A 24290-nucleotide genomic window follows, 5' to 3' on the forward strand; every position below is an offset into this window, starting at 1 on the left:
CTTTCAGCACACCCATCCACAACCCTGGGGTAAATATTCATTCTTTGCTATTATGGAAACCTGGTATAAAAATTTAAGAAAAATCACTTTGAAGTGGTTTTTTTTTTTTTTTTTTTTTTTGGATATTGGTGCTCTTTAAATCTGTATTTTCTTTGATCAGATTAATCATTCTACCTTAGACATCTATCCATCTTAAAATCATTACTGAAATATTTAAGGGCCTGTCCCAGAACCAATAACTTGCATAACTATCTTAGCACTTTTGAAAATGTATATTCTTAGGCACTCTAAAAAGAAAAGAAAGTATTTTATCCATCTTGCCTAACAAAACTTGAAGTTCAGTACCCTAATAAACATAATTTACGCATATCACACATGCAAGATTTTGAAATACTTACAGTATCATACACTATGACAGATTTATCCACTGATCTTTAAAAGAAAAAGGAAATTATGGGTGATAAGTTCTATAAAAACCAGGTAGTTATTAATATTTTTAAATCATTTAAATAACTTTAGAAAAGGCTGAGATACTGATATACAAACATTTAGAATGCAAGCTTTTTGTTCATATGTATGAACTTTTATTCAAAAGACTACATGCCACATATAAAATTTTTCAGAAAATTATAAACTTCATTAAATACTAGTTTATTAATACTTTATTAATACTAGTATATGCTATTTATACCATCTAGCCATAAACAGAGTAAGCATTTATGATGTATAAATAAGACATAATCCCATATCAAGTTAATAACTCAAAGGGAAAAAACACTATAAGGGAAAGCTATTTATAATTGACCCTCAAACAATGAAGGGATAGGGGCATTGATTCTCCTCTTCCCCATGCAGTTGAAAATCTATGTATGAGAAAGACAGATACCATAGGATTTTTACCCATATATGGAATTTAAGAAGCAAAACAGATGAACATAGGGGAAAGGAAAAGAGAGACAGAGAGAGAGAAGAAAGCAAACCATAAAAGACTTAACTATAGAGAACAAACTGAGGGTTGATGGAGGGAGGTGGGCAGGGGATGGGCTAAATGGGTGATGGGTATTAAGGAGGGCACTTGTGTTGAGCACTGGTTGTTATATGTAAGTGATGAATCACTAAATTCTACACCTGAAACGAATATTACCATATATGTTAATTTCTAACTAGAATTTAAATAAAGACTTGAAATAAAAAACAAAAATTTAAAAATAAAAACTATGTGCAAATATATATCTAGCTATATGGATATATGCATAAATACATGTATGAATTACAAAAATATTCTTGTCAAAAATGATACTATGAGCTACAATTCAAATCTCATTTAAGAAAAAAGAAAATCCATGTATAACTTTTGACTCTTCAAAAACTTAACTACCACTAAGCCTCCTGTTGACTGGAAGCTTTACCAACAACAAATAGTTGATTAACACATATTGTGTATGTTATATGTATTCTATACTGTATTCTTACAATAAAGCTAGAAAAAATAAAATGTTAAGAAAATCTTAAGAGAAAATACTGTACTGTACCAAAAAAACTGCATATAAGTAAACCCATGCAGTTCAAATCCATGTTGTTCAACAGTAAACTATACTTGTTACTTGGTTTTTGTTTCAAACATCATTGTTCTTTATCATTAATATAGCCATGACTTAATTACCAACCTCTCTCTCTACACATACATACACACACACACACACACACACACACACACACACACACACACGTCTTGTGACTCATTTCTGAAAACTGTAATTCTAAACTTGGTATGAACTCTGCAAGGTTTCTTTTAATAGTATAAAATTAAAAACAGCCATCTGGGATTATTCTGGTGGTAAAAAGAAAATCATCCAACAAAGAAAAATGCAAACACTGTAACAAAGTACATAATTAACAATAGATAAATGTGTTTCTGCATAGTATCTTCCCTCTTTAAAAATACATATGATGCTACATATATGCTATATGCTACATGATATATGCTACAAGGTAAGATAATACAACAATATAAGTGTTACTAATGTCTGTACAACTTTAATAATATTTATAGTTATTATTATTAAAATATAGCTGATAAGAGACCACAGGAGTCATACCTACTGGAGGGCTTAAAATTCCTTGTTTAGTGTAAGTTATCCATGGTAGAGGATGGATTTTGACTGCAGAATCTTTGTTATAAGTTCAAAATAAGAATTACACTTTAAATGTTCAAATGTAAAATAAAATACAAGAAAGTGGGAAGCACACAGAATGCTTTCTGGATGTAAAAAACAGTTACAGCATTAAATGTTAAATTCCAGCCAAAAAACACTGAAAATATTAATTAGCAGCTAACATTATTTGAGTACATATATACTAAACATAATTTGTGGATACTCTTATTGAGTCCTAAATTCCTCAAGGTACAAGGTATGATTATCAGAATATATAAAATTCTTAGGGAAAACTTTTACTTCTGAGCAGCCTAAAAAAGAAAACTAAAAGGAAATTCCACCTTCTTAACTACATGTAGTGCAATTAAAACTGACTCATCCTAATACTATAGCACTTGAAAAGCTGGATCATCATTAGTAATCTTTATGAGCATCTAATATTGGGAAGACAGAAATAAGGACAACAAGCAAGAGTTCACATACGAGAACAGCATGAAATAAGGCCGAAAATGTACACTAGAACAAAAATACAAAGTACCCAAGAAATGTAGGCAATCCTGTAGGCAATGGATAGTCAGCCATGAAGGCAATGGAATAGGTTCACTTGATATTGAGGTAAAAAAAAAAAAAAAAAAAAAAAAGTGAATCTGAGAAGCAAAAGGCCAAACATTAAGATCTCCTAAGAGTCTAAACATCCAACCAAGAAGAATAGAAATTATGAATGAAGATGTATGGACTTAGGAAGATAGAAAAGATTGTCAACTCACCTCCTATAACCTCTAATTTGACTAATGGGATTCAAAGAAAGATACCATAGGATTTGATAGCTGATTAGATTTCGTGGAAGGAAATTAGAGTTAGGAAAAAAATAATAGTTTTTAATATTTGAGATTTGAGTTGGAAAGACCAGGAGAATAACAGAACCACTGTAAACAGACACAAAATAAAATATTTTGAAATCACTCAAGCAATATAAAACCTCAAAATATTCCCTAAATTGAACCTGAACCAACACTGAACAAGAAGTCCAATTGTCTGGTGCCCCTGGTTATACATTTCCTGCCTGCTTTATGTAACTCTTTCCCCAACTTTTCATATCTACATCCCACCACAATCTGCCCTGTCACTTTAAGCCCAGGTTTCCTTATAAAGGAAGTATTAGTTTTCAAGCCTTTTGATACTGCATTCCTTCAGTTTTGTGGCACTCTAAAACCTCAACTCCGCTCACTCAAGACTACAAGACAAACATGTCAATTATATATAGACGGTTACTGGGTGAGAGCAATAATACATATTGTTATGTGTTTGATATTGAAGAGCATACATAGACTCATAGGTGATCAGTGACATTATGACGTATAGCCACCCATATCAGAAATCACCAAAGCATTTTAATCTAAACTAGCTTTATACAATGGCAAAAAAAACCCTAATCAAATGAAATTACCAACATTTCTTTAGGTCAAGTGTGTTCCTAAGTTTTAAAGATTTATTTTACACTCAAGCATTTTTATTTTAAATGTATTTATCTATGGGGGTGCCTGGTGGCTCAGTGAGTTAAACATCTGACTCTTGATTTCGGCTCAGTTCATGATCTCTGGGTTGTGAGATCAAGCCCCTCATTGGACTCTGTGTTGAACGTGGAACCTGCTTAGGATTCTCTCTGCCCCTCCCCTAATCATGCTCACTTGCTCTCTCTCTCTCTCTCTCTCCCTCTCTCAAAAAAAGGGAGGGGTAATTATCTATGTTTCTTCTCACTCATGAAGTATTTGAAGTCTCTTACAAGATGTAGCAAAAACAAGGTAAAAATTATATGAGGAAACTGGAGACGAAGAGAATACAAAGACGAGGTAGGGAAGAAAAATAAAGATAAAGATTAAAAATAAAAATATATGTCATAAAATCCAGTCCACCTTGCCACAGGAGGGCTGCAAGTTTGGTTCCGAGCTTCTTTAGCAATTAAAAAAATGTAGAAACACAAACTCAAAGTTTGGAAAAGAGACATCAATTCCTCAGACTGAGACCTGAAAGAACTATTTTCCCCATGATGTTTACAGAGAGGATACTATGACAAAAAGTCCTCAACAACTGTTTCAAAGGAACATGGTTAATTTCAAACATTTATTTTATAATACCCCTCAGTATAGGCCAATGGTTGAAACTTCAAGCAGAAGTCAGAAAATGAGGAAGTAAAATGTTATGTTATATAACTGCCCAATGTTTTATATTACACAAAAAATAATATACATAATGTTTAATAAACAATTATTATGCCCCCAAAATAAATAATGCTTTGCTGGAATTTTTTTTTTTTTTTAAGTTTATTTATTTTGAGAGAGAGAGCACACAGCAGAGGAGGGGCAGAGAGGGAGAAAGAGAATCCCAACCAGGCTCCACACATCAGTGCAGAGCCTGACACGGGGCTCAATCTCATGAACCAGGAGATCATGACCTGAGCAGAAACTAAGAGTCAGACATTCAACTGACTGAGCCACCCAGGTGCCCCCAGCATTTTCTTATTTAAGCTTCATAACAATCTTATGAGGAAAGTGTTATTATTTTCTCTATTTTATAATTCAGAGAAATGAAGTTGAGATAAGATATGGAATTAGAAACTGTTCAAGGTCACACAGCTAGTAAATGGCAGGACTGGAATGAAAACTAGTTCTATGTGATCCCAAAACCCAACTTTTTGCATTTTACTTCCTAGAACATCATCCCCCATGAATGTATTAACATTAAAATTGATTCATAATGGGGATGGTTTCAGCCTAAAAACACATAAGGCAGATGACATGGCCATTCATATTTCATTAAAGCTTTCACATGACATCTAATTTAAAGCAATGCAATATATAATTTTATCTTTATTTATCTATTGATAAATCGCCATCGTGCACTTTTAGGCTACTAAATGTACTGACCTGTTCTATAGGATTATAAACAATGTTGTAAAGAGATAGAGGGGAAAAGATGATTTTGGAAGAGTGATCTTAAGCCTTATTCTAGTCATTACTGAGCAAGAAGGTTGCCACTCCAAATTCATGACAATAAAACTCTATCCTTTACATTTACAAAATAGATAAAATATAAACAAACATCTTGTTGGATGAAAGGGTACATTTCTCAGCCTTTCTGGAATAAGGTTCCTGGTCTTATTCCTCTCCTGCTTAGCAGAAAAAGAATGACAGATGACTGGAAAGTTTGGGGGAAGACATTAGGCCATTTGGCCCAGCCTCTTCTGGATTTTCTCTTTTACCTGATCTGCCTCTGCAGGGGAGGTCTGCAGTGGTGCTGGCTGCCCAAGAGCAGTGAGCAAGTCAGCTGCAAATCTACAGACATGTCATCCAGTCTGTCCTGTAGTTCTCTGTCACTGGTTTCCGACTCAAGAAGAAGAAAAGGGTGGACACCTGGGTAGCTCAGTAGGTTAAGCATCCAACTTTGGCTCAGGTCATGATCTCACAGTTCATGAGTCTGAGTCCCACACTGGGTGCTCTGCTTTCAGTGCAGAGCCTGCTTATGATTCTCTCTCTCTCTCTCTGTCTCTCTCTGTCTCTGTCTCACTCTCTCTCTCTCTGCCCCTCCCACGCTCATGCTCTTTCTCTCTCAAAAATAAACATTTTAAAATTTTTTTTAAAAGAAGAAAAGAGGGTTTTATCTATTGAACTCTAACAACAATGAGCATTTTAAAATTGGTTTCCAAGGAATCCTACCTACTAGAACTGAGAATTTATGGAAAGTGGCAGCCCTATTTGAATTAGGAAGACTGATCTTTCCTGCCTGAACAAAAGCTATATGTTTGTTTTATCTGGTTGATCAAGAGAAGTAGGGTAGAACAAAAGACAAATTCTGCCAAAGGCCTAGAGGAAAATTATTAGAAGAGAGATGCAGAGAAAGATGGAATAGATTCCTACGTATTTTGTTCCATCGTGGGTGATGCCATCATAGCTCTGAGAACTAATGAAATATGTGAAGCAGACATGAGAACCCATGTATCTTCTGCTAGCCCAGATATTGAAGAGATTTTAAATAATGTAAAACAATACCACTCTTTTTATTTTTCCTAAGAAAAAAAATCTTAACATGCAATGAGTATATATTTTTAATGAATTAAAAATATTTTAGAATTTTCTCAGTTTTATTTTTGGTAAATAGCAATATACATATATATGTATATATATGTAATATACATATCACACATATACACACACATATACATGTAATATATATATTACACACACATATACATGTAATATATACATATATATTATATATATCATATATAGATATCATATATAGATATCATATATAGATATCATATATATAGCATATATATGATATATATCATCCATATAAGCAAAAGCTCTTTGAGGTCAATAACTTTTAAGAATGTCAAAGAATCCTAAAACCAAAATGTATGAGAACGATTGACCTAAATCATAGTTTAATTTCTTTATTTAACCTTTAACACCCATCTCTCCTATAGCTAGGAGATGCATATTAGAAATGCTTTCAAAGTTAATTGTTTTCCTAAATCTATACCAAGTTATAACAACATCCTAGTTCTCTTTCATCTCTACAATCTATTTTTCCAGCCTCAATTCCCATTACTCCTTTTTACATTTATCATACTTTTTTTTTTTTTTTAAGATTTATTTCGTTTTGAGAGAGAGAGAGAGAGAGAGAGAGAGCGAGCAAGCTGGGGAGGGGCTAAAGGACAGAAAGAGAGAGAATCTCAAGCAGGCTCCACACTCAGCATAGAGTCTGACAAGGGCTAGATTCCACAACCCTGGGATCATGACCTGAGCCAAAATCAAGAGTTGGACACTCAACCAAATGAGCCACCCAGGCACCTCTCCATTTATAATACATTGTAATTCACTCAAGAATTTCCTGCCTCTTGGAATGCCCTGTTTCCCCAATCCTCCCATATCTGCATAAATTCCATAATGCCTTTTACATAGTTACCCTGTATCTATCCCCTATACAACTTCCTTAGCACACCTGACCTATAATCCCATTCTGGGGTCAATTCATTTTTCCTATGTAGCCACTTGTATTCAAAAATCTTTTATCCTACTCACTTTTTTCCTACTCTCTCTTTAGCAGATGTATCCATTCCATCTTACCAATGATTCTTAGTTGCAGATGGAATCTATTATCAACCAATTAACTTGTTCTTTATCTACTCACGAAATATAGTTAAAACATATGTCCCAATTCTCCTAAAAGACTAAATGTTTATCTTTCACCATCCTTTACATTTCCAAACAATTCACTTGCCTGTATATTTATCCAAATGAACTAAGAATATTCAGAAAAATATCTGAATGTGACCTAGAGCACATATGCCAAAAAGTATTTAATAATGTAAAATTCCATTAATCCAGAATGACTGAAAAGGTCTATCTTAGTTAACATAAAATACTAATTATAAATGACATATATAAGGAAGTATGCTATAAAATGCCATTTTTATAACACAAATAGTAACACAAAAACTATACTGAATATCACTTAATACTTCTTTCATGATTCAGAAAGCAAAGACATGTTAGATCTTGTAATATTATTAGGTTATCATGTGAACATCAAGATAGAGAATCAAAACGTCTTTAAGGGCACACTGTCTTATACTTCCTTTTACATGCCCTATTGCAATGGCAGAGACCTGGGTACATAAGAGAGTCATAAATACTTGCTGATTTCATACCATCATTTTGTCAATTAACCTCTCAAAAATGAAATGCACAATATATCCCCCCCAAACAACAGAAGGAAATCCAACTTTATTTGTTTAAACTTTCCACTGATTTCAATCCTAGGTCAAAGGAGAATTACTATAAATGCGTTTTTTTTTTTTAATTTTTTTTTCAACGTTTTTTTTTGTTTTTGTTTTTGTTTTTTTTTGGGGACAGAGAGAGACAGAGCATGAACAGGGGAGGGGCAGAGAGAGAGGGAGACACAGAATCGGAAACAGGCTCCAGGCTCCGAGCCATGAGCCCAGAGCCCGACGCGGGGCTCGAACTCACGGACCGCGAGATCGTGACCTGGCTGAAGTCGGATGCTTAACCGACTGCGCCACCCAGGCACCCCTATAAATGCTTTTCTGATGAGCATTTTGATGAGCCATTTTCATCGTTTGAGATGAAAGAGTCAATCTAAAATGATGGCAATATAACTAATTATTTGGCTTTTATCTGGCAAGGATTAGAGAATATGGGAAAAGAACTATCAGGTTCAGTCCAGAATATTTTAAGTGAATGTTAGGAGCCCAAATATCGTGGCTGGAGCAAAAGCTGCTGTGAAGAGCTATGAATGTGCATTTCAGTGCTATGACCTGTGAGATCAGACAGGCAAGTTTGCAAAAATCCAATGGCAGCAAGGAGAAAATATACCAAAGTACACAAATAGGAGAATATGAAGTAACTGAATCATACCACTGTGTACCAAACCAATTGCTTTATAGAACAAAGTTTTGGAAAATAGAAGCCAAGATTAAAATTTTCAACAGAGAACTAGAGATCATAAAAAGTGACATAGTGGACCTGGAAAAACTAGCCAAATAGAAATGCCAGGACCAAAAAGTAAAATAACCAAAATTAAAGATCCATCAATGGACCAGTTTAAAGTAACATATCAGATAAAGCTAAGGAGGGCATCAGCAAAGGAGAAATTATTCAGAATACAGCACAAGAAATAAGAGAATGAAAAATACAGAAGAAAAAAGATACAAAGTTTATAGTAAGAAGGTATATTTTGCATTTAATTAGAGTCCGAGATTTAGAGGAGAGAAAGGGCAGAAGTAATATTTGAAGAGATAATAAGAATTTCCCCTTAACTGATGAATTATTACTCTACATATTTAACAAGCTCAGTGAATTCCAAAGCAAACTAAATAAAAAGAAATCCAAATCTAAATACAAAGTAAGTGCAAAAAACCAGAGAGAACATTTTTGTGAGCAGCCAGTGAAAAAAATACAAATTACAAAGAAGTAACAATTAGAATCAGACTTCTCTACTGCAATACACAAAAATACAAGTCCTGAGTAAACTGTATTTATTCCAACAAAGCAAGGTTGGTTTAACATTTGAAAAGTCAATATAATTTACCACCCTAACAGAATAAAAGAAAAATCATATGATTATTTCAAAAGATACAGTTAAAATCATAATACCTCTTCATGATTAAAAAAAAAGAAACTCATAAGCTAGAAGGAACAGAGGGGCTAATAAAGTTTATCTTCCCAAAACCTATATGATCATACTTAATAATGAAAGCTTTCCCTTTGCAAAAAGGAACCAAAGGATGGCTGTTATCACTGTTTCCATTATCTTGGTAGTGTCAGCCAGTTCAGCAGCACATAGATGATATCAAAGGTACAATGATTAGAAAGGAAGAAACAAAAATCATCATTATTAATGTGATATGATTGATTTTTGTTATCAAAAACACAAAATTTAAGATCTTTACAGGTAAATCTGTGGTTTTCCCATATTTACTTCCCTACATTTGCCATCTCTTTTATAATAGCAACAAAAAAAATTAAGTGCTTAGAAATAAATCTAATAAAAGATGAGGAAGACTTCTACATAGAAGACAATTATTGAGAGAAATCAAAACAAAAATAAATGGAGAAACATACCACATTCATGGATTAGAAGACTCAATATCATAAAGAGGTCAATTATCTCTGATTTTGTCAGACTCATTACAACCACAATCAAAATCCAAACAGGTCTGTGGCTATACAGAGAGTAACTAGAGGCAATATGACAAGCTAAATCTAAAATTTATATGGAAGTGTCAAAATTCAGGAATAGCTAAAATACAAAGCCTTGGAAAGACAGAATGGTTTTAGAGAAGGGATAAACAGAAAAAAATAGTAAGTTTATTATTTAGAACAAAAAAAGCAGGCTGAGAACCGGATCCACACACACATGGTCAGTGGTTTCTCACAAGGTAGCAGAACAACATGGAGAAAAGATGGTATTTTCGATGCATAGTGCTTGGACAACTGGCTATCCACATGGAAAGAAAGAATATTGGATTCCTATTGCACATGATGCCGACATATCAAATTTGAGAAAAGAAAAATAATGAAGGTTTTAGAAGATAATATGGGAAAATACCTTTATGACTCAGAACATAAAAAACTAAGTACACTAAAATTATAAACTGTGAACAGGCAAATCCACAGAAGGGAAAAGATATTTGTAACATATACAACCAATAAGTGGCTCATATACTGAAATACAGAGAGCATATATATATATATGTATATATATATATATATATATAATTATATATTCATATTATATATATATGTATAATATATATATATATAATATAAACAATGAAAATCAACCAACCACAGCTGTATGCATTAATATGAATGTCAGAAACATCACGCTGACTAAGGAAAGCCAGACACAAAACAATACACATTGCATGATTTGTTTTAAATCAGTTTAAAAGAAAAAAGCAATCTTGTATATGACCTGAGGTGCTGTCACCCTACAGGGGTACCTGGAAGGGGAGGACTTTCAGAGCAGAACCAGTGATGTTCTATTTCTTGACCTGAGTAGTGGTTACACAGGTGTGTATAACTTTATTGAGCTATTCTCTTATGTTTTATGTACTTTTATGTATGTCCTATTTCATATGAAAATGGTGTAAGGAAATTAAACTAAAAAGCTTACCCCGAGACTAGCATCTGCCCATTATGAGAAAAAGCACAAGCCAGAACAGGAGCACAGTGCCCACTCAGTGTACTTTTATATTTTAATTCAAAACCTGCAAATAACAAGGTGAGAAAAATTAGCAAGCTGACTGTGCTTAGAATTTAAGTCAAAACTATTTCACTTATTCATTTTAATAAAAAAATTAAAAATAATTAAATAATAAATAATGAATTAAATAAATATTAAATAATAAATAAACAAATCTTTAAGTGCCTAAACAGTACAAAAATGAAAAAAACTCCCCCTGCAACTCAGGTACTGGAATGCAGTGTGATTAAGTGGTTTCAGAAGTTCAGTAATGGATAAAGTAAATGGTGCACTCAGCAAAGGTGCAGAGGATTGTAATGATCAAATGCTTTAAAAATTTTTAATGTTAAACTCTATAAAATACATAAAAATATGAAATTTTAAACTAATATAAAATTTTAAAATACAGTATAAGACAATCTTGGTATCTAATTTTAAAAAATATAAAAAATATACATTTTGGGGTTCCTGGCTGGATCAGTCAGTGGAGAATGTAACTCTTGATCTTGGGGTCATGAGTTTGAGCCCCATGCTGGGCATGGAGCCTACTTATAAAGTATATATATGTTAAAAAAAATAAAAATACATACACACATACATATGTACATATACACACACACAATTGCCCAAATGCCTAAAAAGGAATCAAATTGCTCAAATGCCTAAACAAAGATCAGTTTTCAAAATATGATATTAAAAAAATATTTTCTCATTCCACAAATAAAAATAATCAATGGTAATTTATCCATCTTATAATTCTAATATATAATACTCCTACAAAGTATGGGAACACTAAAATCCTTTTCATACCTTCTATAATTACTGAAAAGAAATAGCACAACTATTTTAAAGGTAAACCCAGGGAATTCAATACATTTTAGTGACAAGCTATAAAAATTATTAGGAAGCTGACCTGAGGAGATAAGGAAATAAGTGAAATCTATTAATTTTCTCAGACCCAATGAAAACTTTTTTGAAGTGTTAATGGCTCTTAAGCATTTAATTAAACAAAAAGTCATTAGAGCAGATAAAAGTTTCAACAAGTAGGAAAAAATATTTGCAGTTTGTAATTTAACTGAAGCTTATTAGGTAACAAATAATCAAATAAGAATATTTTTAGGCATCTGAAGCAAGATGGCCAAATGACCATATAATTTCAGAGTCCTCATTGAAATGATAGTGGAAGAATTAATAAAGATATAAAATCACATCAAAGAGAATAGAAAGACAGGTATCAACAATCCAAGATTCAAACCAATTTTGGAAAGTCAGAAAGCAAATTAACTAATGAGGAGGAAAAAGTAACAGCCCAGAGTGCAAAAGGAGGGGCTATTTCTAAGAATACCCCAAAAGACTTAGGACTATCAAAAGCTAATGAAAAGGAAAGTCAGAATGACACAGACATTGACCTGAAAACAAAAAAGTTAGTGAAAAGCCTGTTTATGAAACAGTGTCTACCTTTAATTCCTCCCTGGTCCCACCCATAGCATACTGAACGAAAGCCTGATACTGCTTTCTGAGCAAAATATTTCTAGGGAAAATAACAGCTTTCTGGGGAGCTCCCTGGCAGCTCCAGGGCAATTCCCTAAGCCCCTAAATCCTCCTCAGTAAGGGCCAACAACCCACCCCTTTAATCGAAAGGGAAGCCAGCAACAACAAACCACTGTGTGCATAGACCCTCTAAATACCTTATTTTTGCCTAGTTATTAAATGTAAATGGAAAACAAGGATCACCAGACATTTGAAGAAGGTAACCATATGAAAGAGAAAGATCAGAGTAAACAAACAAAAGGCCCAAGAGCAAACAAAGATAATCAGGAAACCGAAGGGAACAACAAAACAAAAAGCCTCTAATTAATACCCTGAGAGTTTTAAGATGATCTTGCATTCATAAAATAAAAACAGTAACAGAAAGAAACAGAAAATAATATGAGCTAATAGAAATTGAAAATATGATGGAATAAAAAATTCCATAGGGAATGAAATTAGGAGGTCCAACGTTCTATTGATGAGAGTTATTAAAAGAGAGGACATGGGGAAGAAATTATTAAAGAAGTAACTTAAAGGAACACTTTTTCAAAACTGAATAATGTAAGTTTCTTGACTGAAGGGTCACCTGAAGGAATAGTGCAACACAGGGAGGAACGACCTCCCACACACTATCAAATAACAATCCCTACAGTGAATACATTTAAAATATAGTGGCATAACAATATTCACAGAAACTGTGAAAACCACCAAGAATTGCAAACAGATAAAGTGCAAAGTGGTTACCTCTGGTCAGCAGAAATGGGTGTGGTGATGGTGTTGAGGTCATAATCAGTGATGAGCATCCAATTTTTAAATCATGTATATGTAATTTCTCTGATTAAAATTTATTAAAGCATATTTTTATAATCACTTCTAGATATCCAGAATTCCTTAAGTAAAAATAATCATTCATATAGAAATTCTATCTTGACTACAAATAATTTTAGAGAACTACTAATTAATACATACCTAAGATATGGGTAAAAGAAACAACCCAAATTTTGATCTGGCAATCCTGACCACATGATGCCAATCGAAAATACTGAAGACCTTGCTCTCCATCTAAAAACGTAAAATTTGTTAAAAATAAATACACAAGAATTGATAAAACATTTAAACTAAAAAATTTTCAACTTCCTATATCGAGATGTTAATTCTATTCATTTAAACCATATTCACAAGAGATATTAACTTTAACCAACATTTCATTCTATGGTATAAGAATTTATTTTCGGGGCGCCTGGGTGGCGCAGTCGGTTAAGTGTCCGACTTCAGCCAGGTCACGATCTCGCGGTCCGTGAGTTCGAGCCCCGCGTCAGGCTCTGGGCTGATGGCTCAGAGCCTGGAGCCTGTTTCCGATTCTGTGTCTCCCTCTCTCTCTGCCCCTCCCCCGTTCATGCTCTGTCTCTCTCTGTCCCAAAAATAAATAAACGTTGGAAAAAAAAAAAAAAAAGAATTTATTTTCAACAAGGTACTTCAGAAGATTAGGACTCCAACCCCTGAAGTTGCTTCAACAAAACACCTTTTTTTATTTACCTTCCATTAAGGTAACTCAAGGCTCCATGGGCCAATATTGAGCCACTAAGCCTAGAGAATTTTCCAGCCCAATTTTAGAGTCTATGAGGCTAGCACTGATGGGAAAAATTAGGAAGAAAAGTTATGAGTGTTAAATGTTTAATTATTTCCAACGTTTTTTTTTTTTAAAGAACATACCCATTTCTTTTTTTTTTTTTATTTTTTTTTAACATTTGTTTATTTTTGAGAGATGGAGGGAGACAGAGTGTGAGTAGGGGAGGGACGGAATCCAAAGCAGGCTCCAGGCTCTGAGCAGTCAGCACAGAACCCGACACGGGGCTCAAACTCACGAACCCTGAGATCATGACCGGAGCTGAAGTCGGATACCTAACTGACTGAGCCACCCAGGCACCCCAAGAACATACCCATTTCTTAAAAGCTTAGTCTATAATTCACATGAAATAATAATGAGATTTTTCCCTGCATTTGATTTAATCAAGACAAATGCTGGAATTATATGAATCCAAAATAACATTAACTCGGTCTATTTTATTTGGTGGAAATTATACAAATTAGGGAAAGTAATCAGTAAATTTGGTGTCATAAAAAAATCCATTAGTTTGTAATGTTTAGTGAGATAATTTCAGTGTATAATTACATACACACTAGATAAGCTCCTAAATACCTGTTGGTAATGTAAATATTGAAATCAACTCAATTTTACATAAGTTCCACCCAACATCATCACACATGTAGCTTCATCAAAGGAAGTTTGGGCTCGGATATGTATTAAGATACAATTAAATGGGTAAGCACAGGGGAGGTTCATCTGAAGTGATTTTTACCTGAAATCTAAAGGATATCTAAGAGTAACCAGGGTTCACATGTAAAACACTTGGAAAAATCTTACAAACATTCAAGGAATGAAAGGAGACCAGTGTGGCAAGAGAATGCATGAGGCCAAGTGTGCTTTAAGAGGCAGGGAAACAGAGTGTGTCAGGCTTTATGTTTTGGATTTGGCATTTTCTCTTACCTTAAACTTATTTTAACCATTCACTGATAGGTTTGAAATAGGGAAGTGCCAAAATGATCCTGCCCACCTTCTGGCCCTGGGCTGTGCAATAAAGGTAGTCACTAGCCACATGTGGCTCCTGAATGCCTAAAATGTGGCTAGTATAAATTGAAATGTGACATAATACACACACCAGATTTCAAAAACCTAGCACCAAAAAGTAATAAAATATCTTATTGTTACTATCGATTACTGAAATATTTAATATATATTGAGTACAATTAAAATATATCATTAGGGGCGCCTGGGTGGCGCAGTCAGTTAGGCGTCCGACTTCAGCCAGGTCACGATCTCGCGGTCTTTGAGTTCGAGCCCCGCGTCAGGCTCTGGGCTGATGGCTCAGAGCCTGGAGCCTGTTTCCGATTCTGTGTCTCCCCCTCTCTCTGTCCCTCCCCCGTTCATGCTCTGTCTCTCTCTGTCCCAAAAATAAAAAAAATAAAAAAAATAAACGTTGAAAAAAAATATATCATTAAAATTAATGTCACCTACTACTAAAAAATTTTAAATTTACAAACGTAGCTCCCATTATACTGCTAATAGGACAGCACTGGTGGTGTAACAAGACTGGAAGCAACAAAGGCAGAACTCCCATCCCAACACAGGGGATGAAACAGAAGAAGAAAGCTTCCCAACTCACTGCTATCTATTTAAAACCAACAGTCTATCTATATTCAGGAGTCTGTACTTCTTCTAAAAGCTAATTGTGTTGTTAAACATGTCATAAATTTAGCTTTTGCTTCAAAGATTAAATTAGTAAACTTTTGAAAATTTAGCTTCTGTTTCCAATTTTTTTTTTTAACTTCACATTTCTCTTTGAATATTAACATACTGTATTTTAAAATAGGGTCAAGTCCTCTAAATTACCATATCCAAGGAATCCAGATGTACTGTACAAAGCTGAGTCATCCCCAACATATATTCAAGAACCTGATTTTCCCCTATCATGTTCTTTGTGATTTCATTTTGATCAAGAGAAAGGAGAATGATTTCCTTAAAAGGAATGAATTAAAGGGGCTTCTCATTTTACTAAAGGTGAAATGAAAATGAATAAAGAACCAGAAGTCATATACAAATTACAAATAGGAACCACTAGTGCTTAAAAGAGTAAAATAACTAACCAGAAACTGGCTGTGAAGAAAAATCACAGCAGGTAATTCCAAGATCATGTGCTTTTTCACTATGCAAACACCTCATTTTATCATCCCACACTGTTAAATCTCCACACGAGGAGCCAGTGACAAAGAGGTTTCCATCAGGAGAAAATGCACAGGCCACCAAGGAGCCATCCTTAACACTACCACACCTGAAATAAAAGCAAAAAAATAAATAAATAAAAAGAAGAAGAAGGGGGAAGTTTTCATTTCAGAGTCTCTTTTACCTTATATTACAATTTCTAACAACAGCTTGATATAGTAAAAACAGGAAAAATGGCTATCTGAGAACTAGAAAGGGCAGATGTCTATATAAATAATCATACACTTAAAAAAAAGAGGCTCTAAATGTTATCTTAACTAACAAATTCAAGCCTAAGCTATACAGATCTAAACCAAAGTCCATGTATCTTCGTATTTTTCCAAATGGCAGGTCTGTATGAACAGGTTAAAATCTACAAAACTTAAAAAAAGCTCTGACAACCACCACTATCAACCATGGCCACATATTTCTTAAAAACCTATTCTTACTGAAAAACATGTTGTTAGGGTCAAAAGTACTTTCAACTTTAGTATTAAAAGAAGCAACAGTGAAATCTTTTATTTTCAAGTATGAATTCTTTATGAAAAGAAAATTATCTTGGGAAGAAAAAGAAGCACTGTGCTGACAATATTAATTATTTTCTCAATGAGGAAAAAAACCTGGTAAAAGCCCAACAATTAGCGCAGTGTCCCATCCAGCACTTAAATCTGCAGTGTATCATTTTACAACATACATTAGGGTCATAATGCCAGAGGGCCAGAAGTCATCATCTGATAAGTGAAAAGGAAAATTCCTTAGTGGACCTCTATATTTCACGCAAGTAAAAAAGATGTCTGTATGGAAACCAATTTGACAATAAATTTCATATATTGGAAAAATAATAAATAAAAAATAAAAAAGATGTCATTCCTCCTGCGCATTCTCTTTAAATTATTCATTAACAGTTTAAAACACATGACCTTCTTCAATCAAAAGACCTAAATCTAGTGAGCAACAGTTGTTTACCAGCTGGCATGTGCTCTGAATGATGCTGGGGGGCAGGGAGGAGAAAGTATACTGGGCTATTTTACTTGGTAATATTGAAAAGTTTATGGGTGGCTCAGTCGGGTAAACGTCCGTGTGACTTGATTTTGGCTCTGCGCTGACAGCATGGAGTCTGCTTGGCATTCTGTCTGTCTGTCTCTCTCTCTGCTCCTCCCCAGCTAGTGCATGCAAGCTCTCTCCCTCTCTCTCTCAAAATAAATGTTTTTTAAAAAAGAAAGAAAAAAATACTCAAAGGGTAAACTTTTTGTTATATGTATTTCACCACAATATACATAAAAATACATAGCTTTCATGTTGGCAAGTTGCAACAGAACATTACCAGTGTAACATAATTGATGTATTTTTATCTAAAAGGAGTTTTCAGTTGTTTTTCGTTTGCTTGTTTTTTTTTTTTAATGTAACACAACACTACACTAATCACAAGGTTCTTTCATCTGGGGTTGGGGTTGATTATTCACCCAGCAAGAATCCTAGTCAGGAAAATAGCTGTGTCTCTTTGGGTGAGACTTACCTACCATTAGTCTATTATTGAGAACACCTGGGTCATGAGTGACAAAAATAAAGCCTAAAATTACCGAACCTTATTCAAAAGCCATTTTCTTCGTCTAGCTCTTAAAGTCAAAATCCATAAAAGTCTAACAGATTAATCCTTATTTTACAAGAGAAAGATTGGAAATATAAAACTCTCAGAGCCAAGCAGATCTACTCTAAGAACCACTTACACATCTGTTTTTATGTCCTTCAGAAATCAAGTCAAAACATTATTCCTTGTGGTGTTTGAAAATTATCTGCTTCTTCAAGTCATCAAAATATTCTGCCTTCTATTTTTATTTTTTTGGTAGACTTGTTAATAGGATTTAAATATTCATACCTATACAACTTGTACGACTGAGCGTTGTAATATTTTAATTTAAATATTAAAGCAGAAAGGATTTAAACGTTCATACCTATATAACTTGTATGACTGAGCATTCCACAAAACAACCGTTCCATCAGCTGCGCCTGACACCAAACAAGTGGAGTCTGGGGAAAACTGGCAAACCCTCACAGGGCTACCACTGGGCTGTTCCATCACTGCCAAAGGCTCTCCATTTTGAGTATTCCATAGGACAGTGGTACCATCTGTTGAACAGGAAGCCAAAATATGTCCTGAAGGGGAGAAACAGCAGCAGTGGACAGCATAGGTGTGAAGCTTCAATGGTGAGTGGGGCAGTTCAGTAAAGTCACTGAGGGAGTACAGGCGAATTGTTTTGTCCAAAGAGCAAGTGGCCAAGAGGGAAGAGGAGAATGCACAGCAGTTGACATCATCACCATGATCAGCTAATGTGTGGATTAGTTTCACCATGTTTCTTATTTGAAGTAAAATGTCCTGCAATTTTTAAATAAAGATTACTTCATCGTCGGAATCAAATAAATACAACTCAAGTCCACATAAAAGAGTCAAAATCAATTCAAGAGTTTTCTCAGAGAGGGCTCCTACATTCATATTTTTACAGGACAAACTATTATACTTGAGATAAAAATAATTGGGAGAGAAAATGCCAATAAGACTATAAACTCTAATGATGATCACAGTCACAACCGGCACACCAATAAAGTTCCATAACTCTTGAAAAAGAACCTTGTTGTGTAACTTCAAACCGATTTGATACTGAACATCCAAAACCTTGAGTATGTATTTCACCTCTGAAGCCCTTCCCTTAACTAATTACTTCTCAAAGATGCCTCATTCCAGATTGGCTACTCTCAACTCAAAAAGATTTTCCATTCTTAAGAAACTGTTTCGGCTGCTCCTTGCAGAGGATGGAGGCAAGGCTAAAGCTCTACCTTTAAGATGCATTTAACTGCACGGTTCACTCATAAAAACTAACAAACGGTTTCATTCAAAATTTCACTGGCAGTGTTGAAAGCTCTCGTGGTCCACCATCTTGCTTAATAAAGAATAAAATGATATCGAACACTTGAGGTGAAGAAACAATTTAATAAGTCAAGGAAACCAAGAGAAGGAAACCAAAGAGAAAGTGGCAATAAGGACTTAGCCAGACTGCGCTTAAGAACAAATTTACAAATTTAGAATGAAATCCAAGCCCTTTGTCACTGCTTACAAAATGTTATATGATCTGGCTCTTGCCTGCTTCTCAGATCTCAAGTCCTGCCACTCCTCCTTTCCCTCATTTCCTTCCAGCCTCCCTGATCAAATGGATTTGGTCCTAGCTCTCCATAAAGTTGTTTTTCCATGTTGAAATTCTCTTCCCTTTGCTTTTGGGATCTTATTTCTCAATGTAAATTCCAAGGGAATAGAGATCTTGTCCATCTTGCTCATTTCTATATCCATAGCACACAAAACAGTGTCAGGCACCTAACATGCTCAAATAAATACTTATTGCATATTTTTTTCCCAAATCCACTTGAGTTTTACCTTTAAGTATCATATATGAACACAATATAAAGTTATTAGAAATTTTAAAATAAATCTACCAATAGTAAAAAAAAAAAAATCCAGCAGGGGAAAAAATAATGCAAAATGAAACAATAATCGGCGCTGAAACACTCTTAGATTGTAATTCATGATCCCTTGTTAAAATGTTACTTACAGAATTCTTTACAAACATATGGAGCATAGCTTTACCAATATTTATCATAGTCCAAACTTCAGCATTTTTCCAAGCATAAACTTCAATAAAGTCTTAAAAAAAAAAAAACAAAAACAAAAAAAAAGCAAACCACATTATGTCCTGATAGATTGTCACCTGTACTAGCGCACTGAAAACAAGCAAGATCATGCGGTGATTTCTGGGAGAACTCCCAAATCCCAACTGCACATAGGTAATCTTGCAAATAAACTTTGGCTTCCACACCCTTGTGGCACTCAGCTCCCTTTGCAGTTCCAGACCAAATAGCGACATTACCACTTGAAAGAACAGCCTGTTTGGAAGAGCTCTCTCAAGCCTACCGCTTCCTGCCTCCGGGTGTGGGCGTCTCCACTCAGGGCTCAGCTGTCACTCCAGAGGTTCCATCCCCGGGCCGGCCGGTGAACTCGCCAGTGTCAACACACGCATCCCTATCTAATTCAAAGCAAACCGGGGATATGCCCCAAGTCTCCCCAAATAAAGCCCGCGACTTACTCCCCTTGCACGTAGGGACCAAGAGTGTGCCCTAATCTGAGAGCCTGCCAGGCCTTAGCGGACTGAGCCACCCAGGAAGGAGGGCTGCCGGCTGGCCGGCGGGGAGTCAGGCCTTCCGGGGCGCAAGGCGGCTTTTGACTCGGCCCAGCTGCGGCTTCCACGCAACGCCCGCAGTCCCCGCCCGGCTCCCGGCCCGGGTCGCACGGACGCGCCCTGCTCCGGTCCAGGTGCTGGCTGGCCCCTGTCGCGCGCTAGGAACCAGATTCCGAGGACCAGAGGTTCAGACACCCCGAGTAGGGAGGCTTCGCCGGCTGACCCCAGCCATGCTCCCTCACCTGCCTCTGTCGCTGCTAAACCTGTCCACGGATGCGGCCACTTCCACCTGGAAGACCCAGGGCCTGCGGAATCCGCCCTCAGGTGCCCTCGGAGCGGCGCGGACCACGTGACAAGCAGGTGAGGCGGGCGGGGCTGGCAAACGCGGAAATCCAAAGAGAATGGAAACGGACCCCGCCCCCGGGCCCGCCCCTCGCCGCGGCGCATGCGTGCATTCCCTCCCTTCGCTGCGGACTTCCCTCACTTCTGGCGCCAGTTCCAGATGACTTTAGTTTGGGGAAGATCCTTTATTTACAGGTTTGTTTTTTTTTCCTAGTTGAGGAAACTGAAGTCCCAAGGCCTAACGAGCGCCTGAAATACGGTTTTAAAGGTGGGATTGTATCAACTGTCTGGTTATTGCAGTTCAGGGTTTTTGAAGCTTCTTCCTTTCTCATTTCTCGTGTGTATTGTCTGTTCTCCTCTGACCTCCGTGATTCTCTTTTCAGTTTAGGCTAGCTCGGCTCTCAGCGGTCCATGACTTGGTGTTTTCTGTCATTGTCTTCGTGCTCAGGTTTCCTACATCTCTTCAGGGCAGCCTGCGGTTCCTGCGATTCCTGCTGTTCCTGCTGTTCACTGGACAGGCCCCTGTGGATATCCTGGTATCACCTTGAAGCCGATGTTCATTCCTCCGACCTTTTTGAGTGTGTCTCCTGGGCTCACGAATGAACCGTGGTTTCGCGTGTAATTGACTACAAAGTCGTCCTGCCAATCACTTTTGAGATTAAAAGGTTGTGCAGAAAAACGTTCCTAAGCATGCTAATGCTTGTTAACCAAGTGCAAGTACAGGATAAGTACGTGACATTATAGGGCTCCCAGATGCAAAATCAAAGATACAGACAACTTTTATTTTTAAATTTTCTTTGTAAAAATTTTAAAACTAATATTTAAGGAATATAGTGAACTGTTGAAACTTTGAAAGCTGCTAATGATTTTGCTAGTTATTAGTAAGTATATACTGGCAAATTAGCAACCTTTAAGAAAAAAAGTCAATATAGTTTAGTCACATAAATATAATTTTGCTATATAACTTAATTGTAGTAACGTCAATCAAAACACATAATTTCATGCCAGTGACACTGTGGGCACATTGTAAATAAACCACTACAATCCTAGAACTTAGATCAGTTTCAAACTAAGCAGCATATACAGGACACCTTCTTGTTTCAGAATACATGCTGCCTTTTGCAATGGTACTTATCCAGTCCTATATCAGCTTACACTGGCTATTGCTATTGCTATAATACAGAGACTATCCTCCTTAAAAGGAAGATTAGTTACATATTGAATAGAGTTATGAGGCTGTTAGAACCTAACTGAAGCTTCTCTTCTGGTAAATCATTGAAGTAATACTACAAAACAAAGGTTTTAAGAGAAGTCTTTTGTTTTCTGTTGATCAGACTTTTTTGTTTTATTTTTGAATTAAAAGCATATCCATGGGAATGCAAGCTGGTACAGCCACTCTGGAGAACAGTATGGAGGTTCCTCAAAAAACTAAAAATAGAACTACCCTATGACCCAGCAGTTGCACTACTAGGCATTTATCCACCCATGTTTATAGCAGCACTATCAACAATAGCCAATGTATGGAAAGAGCCCAAATGTCCATCGATGGATAAATGGATAAAGATGTGCTATGTATATACAATGGAGTATTACTCGGCAATCAAAAAGAATGAAATCTTGCCATTTGCAACTACGTGGATGGAACTAGAGGGTATTATGCTAAGTGAAATTAGAGAAAGACAAATCATATGACTTAACTCATATGAGGACTTTAAGAGACAAAACAGATAAACATAAGGGAAGGGAAACAAAAATAATATAAAAACAGGGAGAAGGACAAAACAGAAGAGATTCTTAAATATGGAGAACAAATTGAGGGTTACTGGAGGGGTTGTGGGGTGGGGGGATGGGCTACATGGGTAAGGGGCACTAAGGAATCTACTCCTGAAATCATTGTTGCACTATATGCTAATAATTTGGATGTAAATTTTTAAAAATAAAATTAAAAAATAAAAATAAAAGCATACCCAGTTTGCAGTTATGTGAGGGAGGTATTCTATAATACAGTCTACTTTAAGAATTGTTTTATAAAATCAGCCATCAGGAGATAGCTTTTATTTTTAATCCATGCAACTTTAGAGTGTAATGAGGGAACATTATAAAAAGAAAATGAGGAAACCAAAGTCATATATTTGACCTAGCACCTAAAATGCTTATTTTATTTTTCTTTAAATTTTTTTAACGTTTACTTATTTTTGAGACAGAGAGAGCGAGAGTATGAACAGGGGAGGGTCAGATAAAGAGGGAGACACAGAATCTGAAACAGGCTCCAGGCTCTGAGCTGCCAGCACAGAGCCCGATGCAGGGCTCGAACTCGCGGACCGTGAGATCATGACCTGAACGAAGTCGGATGCTTAACCAACTGAGCCACCCAGTCCCCCCTAAAATGCTCATTTTAAAGATGAAATTGAGATCACTGGAAATTATTTGTAATGTGAAAGACAAACAGAAAAGGGACAATCAAAATTCATGATTTTGAGATGCTCCTGTGATTTTTTAACTAAGGGGTGCATCATGACTGAGATTTTGGACACCTAATTACATGCCAAAGTATTGCCAAAATAGTATGTTTCTAAAAACAACTTTGTGACTGTATGAATAATAGAGCTTTTTGTAGGAAATAAAGGAAATATAAATAAGAAAAATAGCTAATAATTGCATCACTCAAAGATTACCCCCTCAAAGCGTATTCTGCTAAGTGAAAGAAGTCAGAGAGGGAAAGACATATACCACATGATTTCACTTATATGTGCAATCCAAAAAACAAAAGAGAAACCAACTCACAGGTACAGAAAACAAGCTGGTGGTTGCCAGAGAGTGGGGGAAGGTGGGAGATGGGCAAAATAGAGGAAGGGGATTAAAAGATACAACTTCTAGTTATAAAATAAGACACAGGGATACAATGTACAGCATCGGGAATATAGGTAAAAATGTGACAGCTTTGTATGGTGATAGATGGTAGCTAGATTTATGGTGATCACTTCATGATGTATATAAACGTTGAATCACTGTGTTGTACCCCTGAAACTAATATGTTGTGTGTCAACTACACTTCAAAAAAAAAAAAAAAGAAAGAAAAAAGAAAAGAAAAGAAAAAGCCCAGAGATAATATTTCCTTTCAGTCTTTCATTCATATAAATATCAATAATTTTACAAAGTCCTGCAAACTTCCTTTTTAAACTTAAAGTTATATCCTGAGTATTTTCCATGCCTAAAATTTCTCCAGTAGCTTATTATTCTGTATAATAGTTCACATTTCCAGCAACAATTTATTTAACATTTTCCCTGTTTCAGTATTTTTGTGATTATAAACAGTACTGGATTAGACGGCTTTGTACATAAACCTTTATCCACATTCATGAACATTTACTAAGGAAATTGTTAAATAGAAATAGAATTCCTGGGCATAAGGGTGTAAAAATTCCTAATAGATACTGCCATTTTGCT

General features: G+C 35.6%; 1 protein-coding gene across 26 annotated transcripts in view; it reads right to left on the reverse strand.

The window, feature by feature from the left end:
• BAZ2B (bromodomain adjacent to zinc finger domain 2B) overlaps positions 1-24290 on the reverse strand; it is a 500560-nt gene that overhangs the window by 30583 nt on the left and 445687 nt on the right. For 18 of the 26 annotated variants that reach the window (XM_023259353.2, XM_023259354.2, XM_023259351.2 and 15 more), the window contains 5 exons: positions 18231-18652; positions 16164-16348; positions 13428-13520; positions 10860-10953; positions 399-432 (listed from right to left, as the gene is read on the reverse strand). In XM_023259353.2, the coding sequence (XP_023115121.1) occupies positions 399-432; positions 10860-10953; positions 13428-13520; positions 16164-16348; positions 18231-18652 (828 nt within the window). Of the gene's footprint in view, positions 1-398; positions 433-10859; positions 10954-13427; positions 13521-16163; positions 16349-18230; positions 18653-19877; positions 20065-20236; positions 20349-20743; positions 20882-24290 lie in introns of those variants that run through there. The other 8 variants (XM_011285358.3, XM_045034834.1, XM_011285357.3 and 5 more) reach the window with 8 other exon arrangements.

This window comes from Felis catus, chromosome C1 (genome assembly GCF_018350175.1).
Source record: "Felis catus isolate Fca126 chromosome C1, F.catus_Fca126_mat1.0, whole genome shotgun sequence".
In the NCBI taxonomy this organism is placed as follows: Eukaryota; Metazoa; Chordata; class Mammalia; order Carnivora; family Felidae; genus Felis; species Felis catus.